Source organism: Neomonachus schauinslandi, chromosome 3, assembly GCF_002201575.2.
Source record: "Neomonachus schauinslandi chromosome 3, ASM220157v2, whole genome shotgun sequence".
In the NCBI taxonomy this organism is placed as follows: domain Eukaryota; kingdom Metazoa; phylum Chordata; class Mammalia; order Carnivora; family Phocidae; genus Neomonachus; species Neomonachus schauinslandi.
This window is the reverse complement of record NC_058405.1, coordinates 154441086-154453817: the sequence shown is the minus strand read 5'-3', so window position 1 is coordinate 154453817 and position 12732 is coordinate 154441086. Positions and strand designations below refer to the sequence as shown.

The 12732-nt window shown below is 35.6% G+C and overlaps 1 protein-coding gene across 1 annotated transcript in view; it reads left to right on the top strand.

Moving 5' to 3' along the window:
- Positions 1 to 12732, top strand: part of DNAH7 (dynein axonemal heavy chain 7) — a 251256-nt gene that overhangs the window by 60516 nt on the left and 178008 nt on the right. Inside the window, exons 18-20 of the mRNA XM_021703031.2 lie at positions 4761 to 4954; positions 6407 to 6605; positions 9375 to 9515. Of these exons, the coding sequence (XP_021558706.2) occupies positions 4761 to 4954; positions 6407 to 6605; positions 9375 to 9515 (534 nt within the window). The remainder of the gene's footprint in view (positions 1 to 4760; positions 4955 to 6406; positions 6606 to 9374; positions 9516 to 12732) is intronic.

Here is a 12732-nt window from a genome sequence, read left to right as displayed (position 1 = left end):
CTGCACTCACTTTCAAACTTTTGACCCTTACAAGTCTTCATTTGTAGTCCATACAGGCAGAAGAATGCACTCTCGAACTTCTCCCCAAAACTTTTCCTCTTGTAGTCTAATCCCATCTTAGTACACATAAATACCATTCCCTTGGTTGCTCAGGCGAAAAACTTAGGAGTCGATTCTTTTTTTTCTTTCTTTCTTTCTCTTTACTATAGTAAATATGATCACTTGGCACCACATATCTCCCTTCTTTCTAGTGAGCTGGAAAGCTAAAAATCACCTCCCTCAGACTCCCTAGCATCTAGTTTTTGGCAGTGAATGAGATTTAGACAACTATAAACACTCACTTGGGATTTGGAAAGCATAAGTGAAATTGAAGCCATCTTGTTGCCATTTTAGGTATTTCTGCTGTCAGGCAAGATGATGAGCACAAGACTTCTTTTTTTTTCTTTTCCAGCAAGACTTCAATGTCTGGTCATCAGTTTTATAGGTATTTAGAGGCAGTGATGATGGTGGCTTTCTGAGCCCTAGATTCACAGTCACCATAGTGTGTCCTTGAATGCAGTAGTGCTCGTGGTGGTATCCTGTCCTGATTGGGGCAGGGGTAGAGACACTCCTGGAAGGTCAGCCTCACAGTGTTTCAGGAGTCTCTCCTGAAATGTGCTCCCCCAGACCTTCTAATGATTTTTGTAATCGCTTCATTCCCTACATTAAGTATCTTTTTTTGCTTAGTGTACCTAGAAGGATTCTATTCTGCACTGAATTCTGAATAAATGTGTGAACACCTCAAAGATGGAACTAGGATTGTTTATAGGACCCAGCTGGATTTTAGGATGGTAAGAATCTAGTTACCATTTGAAGATGGAGCCCTGGTGGTTCCTGGCATGCAGTACAAAAATCACTTAAATTATGCTCTTGGTCTCCTGGAATGAAGAGTCTATTTTATAGGTAATGCTTTGGTGGACCAAGTGGCTGCTGGAATCAGCACGGTAGGAATTTGAGATAAAGGGGATATGAGATGGGCTGAATTCTTTTAAAAGCACTGGAGAAATTAAAGAATGATACAGCTTAATTCAGAATTTAAAACTCTACTCAAAGCATGGTCAGAAGACTAAGGAGCTTCTGTGACTGCCCTCAAAGAGCCTCTTATTTCTCCTCGCTACAAGTTTGACATAGCCAAAAATGAGCAATAGAGTCTGATTCTGTGGGTTGGCGAATTATAATGTAATTTAATTTGTAGCCTTGCCAGATCTGTTATTTGAAAGGTAGATTACTTACCGGGAAAGAGTAGGATGGTGAGAACTGGAAATGGGGACATTTGGATTGGTTTGATTGACTCTAGGTAGTCTGACCCTCATACCGCTGAGCCTCCTTTGCCAGAAGCCTTGGCAGAAACCTGAAAGATATGCAAGGCAATGTATCCCAAGGTCCATTCTGTGAATCCACATTTTCTCTCTTAGTGCTTAAAAGGTTTAATGAGTATCTTACAAGTTTTCTGTTGTCCAGGGATTTCTGATTAGGAAGTTTATGGTTGTGGAAGTTTACTAAACTGGCTTGAGCTTAATTCCATTAAGTGTATGAAACTCTGCTTTCTGTGAAGCTTCCTGGCGGCAGTAATTAGAATGCTTTCTCTATATACCCAAATGCAAGTTTTGGGCCCCTGATGTCACAGGGATTTGGTTTAAAAATGTAAATCACCCAGTAGATTGTCACTTGAGCTGCTGAGAGTAGTAATACTTGTGAAGCAAAAGAAGACCCATAAAATTTGTAGAATTATTCCTTTAACCAAACATATATATATATATATGTATATGACAGTTAATAATTCCTTTTCTTCCCCTCCAGGAGACAGAAAGTAATTAAAGTGTCAAGGGAGTCATACTAAATTTCAAATTTCTAGTAGTTTCCTATTAGAACATCTATTGTTATGTTCTGAGAACACAGATCATAAGTTCCATCCTGGTGCACGATGGAGGCTTGTACTTCCCTTGTGTTGCTCTGTGTGTCTACATGCTTGCCTCATCCTGCGTTCGCTCAAGCATTCAACAAATACTGATGGAATGCCTTCTGCAGAGCAAGATCTTATGGCACTACTTAAAGGGACTTAAAGCCAGTTTTATTTTACAATGATAAATAGCTTCCCTGAAGAGTGGCAGATTATAAACTGTTCATTTAACTCTGTGAAACTGAGGGAGCGAAGTAACTCCTCATTCCTTCCATCCACCCACCCTGCCCCACTCCGCCCCACCCCCAGGAGCATCTTTCTGTCTGTCTCTTCAACAGACAGTGACGGAAGAGAAAATAAAGGGTAGTTACAGGTATATGTGCTTCTTATGCTTATACCATATTAGATTCTTCAAATATTTTATCTAGTTTGGTCCTCATAACTTTGGAAGAGGGCTCTTATTCCCATTTTAGAGTTAAGAAAACAGAGACTCCAGTTAAATAAATGACCCAAGGTCACACAGGTAATAAGTAGCCTTGGGATTTAGGAACCAGGTCTACGCTTTCCTTTATCTGATGCAGTCTTTGTTATGGTCACTTTCTCACAGGAAGAAAGTGAAGGTACTTTAGTTTCTAGGAATGAGATGATTACTTTTATTTATTTTTTCTTAAGTCCACATACAAAGGTACATAGATTATTGCCTTTGTTCATTTAGAGCTCTCACATTTTTCTCAGTCATTGGGCTAATCTGTCTAAATAGGTTTGACCTCAGGAATCCAATAAAAAATTTTTACTTAAATGTTAAGTACTTCCAGAGGTATTTCTTTTGTAATTGTAGTATTTAGGGAGAGAAACATGACCTGTTGTTTTAAATAGCTGAATTTTTCTTTAGCTTTCAAACCTCAGATCCAAGATCGCAATATTGCAATAAATTCTTTGGCTGAGAATGAAACAAATCTTGTTAATTTGTGAAAGGAATTTTTCACATTTATTAGCAACTGTTCAGCTTTTTTGGTTTATTTTTTTTCTAACAAGGAAAGGCATATGTTACCAGAAGGTGGCACTCTGAGAACATCATTTTGGTTTTGGGATTTAGGAGTACCGGAGTACTCCTCTATCCTTTCTTTATTGGATGAATTGCACATTTAAATTATGACCTGAGTCTTTGTCATGCTTCTTCTTACATGCGTTTTAAACAAATGTTTATTTAAACATAAAACTGTTAGGAAAGAAAATGTCTTTTTAAAATTGTCTCTTTGAAGAGAATAAAATGATATGTTACATACTTCATGTGAACCTGTTTTATTGAGAAAACAGGTATTAATGATAATTATATTATTTGATTAAATTGCTGTGTTTCCAAGTTACATTGTTAAAATTCAAAACAAAGCAGGAAAGTGTAACTTCTCTTTCAGCTGCATTCCAAGTATATTAACAAAAACATTTTAGAGAGTCCTGCAGGGGTATAAAATTTCTGTATAGAACAATTTACAACTGACATTTTTGGTTGATCTCTTAGTTATGGCTGAGTGCCACAAGTAAGCTAAATAAGTTAATCTTGAAATTCCATATTCAATTTTTTTAACAACCTTCTCTTAATATCTATAAATTTTCTACAATGCCCTGGTACTTATATTAATAAATATACTAGCGTCTTCTCACTATTATTTGGTCTGGCAGTTAATATATCCAATGTGTTTTAGCCCTTTTTCTAACATATTGATGCTTACTTAGTAAAGAACTTTTATTATTTGTCATTGTTGTCAGTGGTGATCCCTGCGTTTGGAATTAAAAGACCAAGACTAGACCTAGATGACATCAATCAGGTGTTAAAGAAAAAGAAGTAAAAAGAATTTTATTTCAACGATATCTAGATTGTATTTTAAAAATGTGTTCCTAAAGATTTTCAAAAACCCAGTGGTTATTTATACAGATATTTTGATAAATCAAGAAACTACTTACTCTTTAAAAATATCAGTTCTTAAGACCACCTTTTGGTTCTAATTCTTATTTTGCGTCCCACAGCATAAAAGAAAGCTCTTTTAAATACTTGACCGTGTTTGAAAAACTTTAAACCAAACAGCTCACAGTGGCACTTTTCTTTGATAAAATGTTCCGAAATCCATGCCTTAACGGTAGAACAGTCTTAGCTTCTAGAGAGTTCAGGAAGAATATAGCTGGAACTTAAGTCCTTCAGCAAGCAGTGTTACAGTGTAGTGCCAAATACTTTTCGTTGCAATGTAAGATTTTTATCAAAAACTCCTTTCTTCACCCCCAAACGCTTACATTTTAATCTACTGTTATAAAACAGGGATTGTGTTATTTTATTACTGATAACAATATCTGAAATAATGATGATTTATCATTTTAGAATACTTTTTCTCAAAGAATAAAAGACAAACATATCTCATACTGTTATTTTGTTTCTCCCATCCTTCCTGTGAGTCCCCTGTTCTTGCCCCAGCCCTGTGGATGGGTGCTCACCCTCCTACTCACCCTCCTTCCCACTTCCCTCCTCCACAGCCTCCCCTCCCTTCCCTTCCTGTCTTCTTCTCTCACTCATGCTCATTTTTGGTTTCTCACACTTTCCAACTTAGAATAAGAAACTTGAGCATTATCACTATGGTTCAAGTCAACAGGACTCTTAATAATTAAAAAGGCTAGTTAGATCTAGAATATGCGAGACTACTTTTAAAAAATAAATATTCACTTAAATTTTGGTTAACCTTTGTTCAATTAAAAACATATAATCTCAGATATAATATGAATACAAATAAAGCTAGTACCTAATATTTTTGAGTTGGGTGTTTTTAATTTTTAGGACAGACGTGTTCTACAAGTGGTAACTATTGAGAGAATGCTGGAAAGGCTGAAAAAATCAAATGAACTTTTGGAACTCATTCTTAAAGGACTTAATGAATATTTGGAAAAGAAACGTCTTTTCTTCCCCAGATTCTTTTTCTTGTCTAATGATGAACTTCTTGAGATACTGTCTGAGACTAAAGATCCCACTAGGTAAGTAACTTACATATATAACACACAGCTAAATTTATCTGCTTAAATTTAATTTTTTAAAATAAGGCAGAATGTAAATGTGTATAATTATGTACAAATATTCTAAATATTATCAGTAATCAATGTAATTATTAAAAACATAATATCATTGAAGGATATTTTTCCAAATGTGATGCATCTTGGGGAGGATTTCATACTTTATTTTCTCTTACAGATTTTTCAGAACACATTACTCTTACAGTGGCTTGCAATGACCCATGCAGGTGGTCTCTCATTATCCTTCCTATTTATCTCCCACTGTTTTCTTGTTCATTCTGTTATAGTCCTTCCAACTCCACTATAAAAGGGGCAGCCTCCTCCCTTGGTGTACTGTCCTCTTTGCATAAGATGCTCCTTATCTAAATATTCATGACTTCTTTTACCTCCTCTAGATTTTTGTGGAAACCTGCTCAAATGTCTGCCCCTCAGGAAGACTTTCCCTGACCGCTATATTTAATGGCAACTGTTCCAGCCCTTCCTAGCCACCTTTCCTGGATTATCTTCTCTGCCCTCTTTTCCTTTGGCATCTTTTTTTATCATCTGGGCATACTCTATAATGTACTTATTTGTTTACTGTCTGATTTCCTCTAGCAGAATATAAGCTTCATGATGGCTGAGATTTTTGACTTTTTTTTTTCCAGTGCTGATTCCCAATTCCTTAGAAGAATGTGTATGTCTAGTATATAACAGACAGTGAATGGATATTTATTAAATTTGTTAGTTTTGTGCCTTGTGCCTTCAAAGTAGGAGACAAGTAATCCAGACAAAAAGATAAATTTAGGCTCAGATTTCCATCTGAATTTTTACATTCCGCTTCTTCATTGCCTATTGAAAGATGAGTTCAATTGGTTATTGGTAATGTGCCAAAAATGAGGGCTTCAGCCCCTCCCATCTATATTACAATGACTATAGTTGAAAACCTTCAAAGCAGTTGATTTAGTGAATTGTGAGGTATGTAAAGTGCTGAACTTAGTTCATGATTTGTAAGCAGTCTCTGAAGATCCCAGTTGAAAAAGCTAGTTTTGGGCATTTGAAGATTCTTCCAATTAGTGTATGATCTATTAGTCAAGACTGATTTGCTCCTTATGTTACTTTTAACATCTTTCAATTCATTGTGTTGGAAACAAAACCTCACGGGTGTCTCCTCTGTAGCTCTTATTATAATTATAGTTTGACAGATCTTTTTGTGATTATTCAATTAATGATGACCTCCTACTGGACTGTGTAACCCATACAGGCAGGGATCATGTCTTTTGTTCCCCCTCAGTGTTTCATCCCTAGCAGCACTGAGTAGGGACCTAAAACATAATGCACATTTATAAATTGTGGATGAAGATTGGTATACAAAGAACACTGAGAGTTAAGGAATTGCTTTTCTTTGATCAATTCTATTAAACATATTTCCCCTGACAGGGTGCAACCTCACTTGAAGAAATGTTTTGAAGGAATTGCAAAAGTAGAATTTACAGAAATGTTAGACATTACTCACATGAAGAGTAGTGAAGGAGAGGTTGTGGAACTCACAGAGACCATTTCAACGGCCAAAGCCAGAGGTCAAGTGGAGAAGTGGTTGGTTGAATTAGAGAGAGTCATGATTAAATCCATCCACAAGGTACTTGGGTGTGTTTATCATTATTTCTCGTAAAGATTGAGAATATTAATGTATCTTTGGGGGCACCTGTGTCTCAGTTGGCAAAGTGTGTGACTCTGGCTCTCAGGGACCTGAGTTTGAGCCCCATGTTGGGGGTAGAGATTATATAAAAAATGTATCATTAATAAATGCACTGTTTTCTTTAGACAGAAATTGAGTCATGAATTACCAGTTCAATTGTAACAGGTAGCTTAAAGACAAATATATGGTCTATGAAATTAATTTTCTGGGGACTCACTTGAAAAGTGGGACAAAATACCATTGATACTATAGAAAACTTGGGTTTTAGTCCTAAGTCCCATTTTTTGCAGCCACATGCTAGTTCTTTCATCATTAATTAAACACACCTTGTTCTACAGAGTCTGTGTTTAGTCTTGCCTTGGATGCATCTCTCTACAGTTTCACATCAATCTCTGACATGTATGTTTCTATAATGAATCTTTTTGTTCCGTGTATATACAAAAAATATACCAAACTTTTAGAAAATCACAAATACTTCCTATAACAATCACTTCATGTTTTCAATATCTCATAAAACATCAACTCAGTTGTTTGTAATTATATTTATTAGTAGAAAATTTCAAGTCATGGCAACAAATACAGATTAACTGAGCACTTAAATTCATTTTTTCACTATAATGTGGACTTAGCATTCAAGTTCTTCATCAAGAATAAAATCATGATTGAGTTGGGGATCAGGAGAGCAGGAATGAGAAGGAAATATGGCATGATGTCCTAATCAACAACAGTTTTCATTGATTTTTCAGATTCTCTCACACATTATTAAAAAAATTCCTTAGAATCTAAATGTTCAGTGGATATCATGTGTCTGAGTGCTTTCTCTTCTTAAATATAATTTTAATATCTGCCTTCATAATAGTTTTTAAGTAGATGTAAAGTCATTTGGACAGTTTTTCATTTCTCCCTATAGTGGATTAAATATCCATATAGATATAGCTGGTTTCTTTGATTGAATTATTTCTTACGATAACTTCTTATTTATAGGATCACTAGGTCAAAAAGATGAGATTTCATAGGCCTTGAGACATATTGACAAATAAGATTCCCATTTATGTAGTTGTAAGCAATGTAAATGAATCCACTTTGACCACTACTTAGCAGCCTTGGTTATATGGTTTGTTAATTGATATATACAGTGATAACTCATTGTTTTAGACATGTCTAATACTATTACAACTATTTTTAAAATTTTTTTTTTGTCAAAGTGCTTAGAGAAGGTATTTTGGTTGCCATTTCAGAGTGTTTAGATGGAATGGCAAGGAATTGTGTAGGAAATATCTTCCCCAAATGTTTATGCGTAAGTTTGTGTTACTGAAATGTGTTACTCAAATGCAATATAAAGTACTACAAATAGAAATATGTGTGTTGCTATGTTTTACTGTATGCATTTGTATGCTCGAAAGACTATTGCATGCTTAAGTGAATTTGGGGTCATTTGTAAATAATAATAAAGTCATGTTCTTGGCATGTTTGCCCCTTTATCTTACTAGATTATCATGTGTATGTCACTTCCAAAATATATATAAATTTATATATCTATATATACACATATATTTACATAGATCTATTTTACATACAATAATAAACAACTTTTCATAATCATATTTTTCCTCATCCAACTATGTAGAAATTGTGATTTAGATTTTAATGTCTTCCTCTTGTTCTTTCCACACTGTCCTTCTAGAACATGTATTTACTCCATCCTGACATTTTGTACAGTATCTTCTATTTTCTGTGTTCCTCCCATCTCTCAGTTGCTCATTTTCACCTGCCCTTTCTGTGGCTCCTTCTGGCCTTTGAAATTTCCTTTGTTATCAATAGCCAACACTGCCCTTCATCTCTGTTCAGCTCCATAAATATCTAGCTAGACTAGAAATCCAGAAAGGTTCATACATCCTTTATGTATTTCTCAGAAAAATCTAATTTTGACAGTCTTTTCTGAAATCAAACATTAAAGTGGGTATCACCTCACAGGCAACATTACTATTTTGGTTGGTACATATAAAAGATTAGAATGTTTCTCACTGATGGCTGGTGGAAAAAGTGGATATGTCAATCCACTGAAAATGTATGCAGTAGAAGTACATGAATTTGACATAAAACATGTAGCAAAGAGCATAAATAAGACTTCCTGACTTTCCTGGTACTTAACTCTCCATAAATGAATTATACACTTGTGCTTGTCATCATTGCCTTGGGCATCTGTCTACAGATTGAGAAGAAGTGAACTCTGGAAACACAGGAGGAACTTGAGAGGAGTTGTGTGGTTTGCCTGAGTGTGCATGTGTACATGAGCCCATGGCTGAATGGGGATCTGATGAAGTTCAAAGAAAATTATTGTCTATGGATTTGACAGATCTCATTTTGGAATGGCTTAAATGTATTTCACAATAAAATTGCTTGTGCTTGATCCATCTAAATGTATCTAGGATATCTGTGGCTAGAACTGGTCAAATGAATATTTGATGTAATGTGGTTCATACAAATTGATCACATATCAACAAAATAAAATGCTATGTATTTTTTCGCTCACAGGCATATGGATAAACTTGAATTTAAATAGTCTCACCAATGCTTTGAGTCTTCATAATTGGCTAAGATGTAAAAAGTTGAACAGTATGAATTAATCTGTGTAGGAGGTTAGCTCCTCATTGTATAGCTCATTCAAGTAAACTGTGAAACGATCTTTAGCATTTTTTTTCCAATTAGGTAATCAGAGCTGCATTGCTTGCCTATACACAAAATATGCGAATTAACTGGGTGAGAGATTGGCCAGGACAGACAGTGCTCTGTGTATCTCAAATCTTTTGGACGATGGAAGTACAAACAGCTATTTCAACGGGACAAGAGGTAAGCTTTATTACCCCCAGGTTTTTCAGCATTTTTTCAACTAGTACTATTGCCGGAATACACTAATTATAAAAAACAAAATAAAGACAATCCTCTTAAAACCCTTAAAAAGGGGCGCCTGGGTGGCTCAGTTGGTTAAGCGACTGCCTTCGGCTCAGGTCATGATCCTGGAGTCCCGGGATCGAGTCCCGCATTGGGCTCCCTGCTCGGCAGGGAGTCTGCTTCTCCCTCTGACCCTCCTCCCTCTCATGCTCTCTGTCTCTCATTCTCTCTGTCTCAAATAAATAAATAAAATCTTAAAAAAATAATAAAATAAAAAAAAATAAAACCCTTAAAAGGGTACTTGAGTCTCAATCCTGTTATTACATACATTTTTGTACCTTTAAAAATAGAATGGTAATAGAACTAAGAAACTTCCTAAAGTCAGAAAGATTAGAAGGAAAAATAACATAACTGTCTTTTATGCCTTGAGTAAAACCACCCTATGAAGACAAGATATTGGTTGAATTATTTTGACTATTTTCATTTTTATTCTTAATGCATTGATTTTAAATAATAATTATTGATATTTTGAGTGATGCTTAATTTTAAATATTGTAATATATTAGGCATACTAATTTAATAATATTAATTGGATTGCTGTTAATAATTAACAACAGAAACCATATACAACATTCTTATCCTTGAGATAGGAATACAGGTTGACCGATGCACCAATTGGAATGTAGTAGTCATAGTTCTTTTGTTTAAAATCATGAATTTTAAATATATTTTTGACATGGAGTTTGGTATTATTGTATTTAAGGTACTGTTGAATGCTGATAGTGTTGAGGTTTGAGAGAGACTAATGTTCTCTGTAAGCAGGCAGATCCCATAGAGAAAGGAGCTGAGTGACACATGCTTAGTTCTGCCAAACTTACCAACGGGTCATTTATTTCTTTCCTGTGGAAAGGAATGAGGGTATAGGGCAGGAAGTCAGGGTTTTCCCAGAAAAAGTCTGTCTTCCTGGAACACAGGGCATGGGGGAATAGGGGTTTCCCTCACAGCAGTAAGCTTACTTCTGGCTCTTGGCTTCTTGCCCTATATGCATTTTTCTTTTTGTTCAGTGGGTCTAGAGAATTTTCTTCTCTCTTTACTTTTAAGCTACCGCTCGTCAACCTCCCCACACAGGAGTTTCCTCCATCACCAATGTAGGCTACTGGGGCAACATGTAGCTTCCTGGGTCTCCCTCCTTGCTTGCTGGTAAGCTCCCCAAACCACGATACCAACTTTATCACTCACCACTGGCGACATAGTCTGCAGGGAACAAAGAAGCAAATGTGAGCAGATTAGACAAATTTGTAAGCACCTTCCAAATTTCTTCAGTTTAAATGTGGTGTTTATCAAACCTCTACTCCTCTGTCAAGTCTTTGGTCTCACTCCAAGCAAGCTGCAAACAGTAGGAGTTGACATCTAGCATTAAATGTAAACTATATCTTTTTCATGCTTCCAGTTATCTCCCAAGCATAATTTGAATCTTGAGCGACATGCAATTTAGGTCACTCCCATGTCAATGTGTCCTCTGCTCAAAACTACCTGCCTGGAGTTCTTACCATATTGCATACAGATAAAAGAGGAGTTTTGTTTTGTTTACAGCAGTATCCACTGATACTGAGATTGAGTTATTTATTGACTCATTTATCAGTCTATTCAGTTTTTTTTTTCTGCTCATGTTATATGCTGCAGGTATGGAGCCATTCACAGAGAAAGGCAAAATGAGAACCCATGCTACTTGAGGGTGATTCAGTGTCATAGACTCAAAGTCCTCTAAAACCGTAGCTCAGCAAGACTTAGCAAGTTATACCTCTGTTATTGTTGCTTGCCAGACTGCACTCTTCTGTTGCATTTTATGGTGCTGTCATAGCTAAGTTTCATGATATGAAATTAAGCTTTGTATGTGTCCTTAAAAATAAATTCTTATTCATCTGCTTGCGTCTGCCCTGTTTCATTATGCCCTTGATCCCTATCTGTGCACCTTGTGCCTGTTTGTCTTTCATCCATGTTTAGGCCATTCAAGTTCTGTAGCAGCATTATGAGAGGCTAGCATGTGTTTTAGTATTCTATAGCACTGATGGTGTTTTAAAAATTTAACATGTAGTTTTATCACGGGAGGCTAGCATATGTTTTAGTATTGTATGTGTTGATCATTTTTTCCCCTAATTAATGTGTGGTTCACTTCTGAAACTGATGACCTTGGTGGAGCAGCAGAAGACTCTTGTCTAGTTCCACAATCAAGAGCTAGATGTTACAAAAGTCTTATATGTTATACTGTCATGCTCCCAGGAGACCTGTTCGATTTATTTATTCAGCGAATGGTGACTGTGGAACTAGTCTGCATGAGGCATTACAGGGATTGTAAAATGAATGAAAGAATCACTGCTATCACAGAGCTCAGGATATTGCAAATATTGATGTGATTTTCAGTCATTGTATCATTACATATGTAGAAGGATCTAGGTATGATAAAAATATTTGATTTCAGATAGGGTTTATTTTGGCAGAATATAATAGTAGTTACCTTTTAGATTCATTAGCTCACTGTGCAGAATGGTTTACAAGGAAGAAAATGTAACAAAAATGCTATCAATATCATGATTTTTTCCCTATCTCTCTAATATGAATTATCATTGATTCATATAATATTGTTCCTAAAGAACTCAGTTTATCACAGTTTGAAGTTAAATTTTCGCTCTAAATCTGCTTTCCTAGTATAGGAAAAAAACATTCTGCTACTGTGGTGTAGTAATAAATTCTTATGGACATATAATTTATACTGTCAGGTCTAAACACTAAATTTTTATTTTATGTTTTTGTTGAACTATAGTAAGGCTCACATGATCCTCACTTTTACTGGTGAGAAAACTGAGATGCACCCACTGGTGTGGCTTATGTTCTTAGGATCAAATTGGTTCTTACTAATTTATATGCTTAACATACTTAAATTCACTAATTGGCTCCAAGAATTTAAACACTTATGTCTATTGAAACATGGGTGGGACAGAAGTTTATCTTTCACTGCTTACGAAGAGAATTAATAGCAACCGATCATGTAAATAATATGAAGGCAACAGTGTTCAAACGCCAAACCTTTGGAAAAATGACCTCCTTAAAAATAAAGATAAAATTGTTCAAGCACTAAGAAAAGTGCCCGTTAATGAAACAGTTTGCAGTCTCCAGC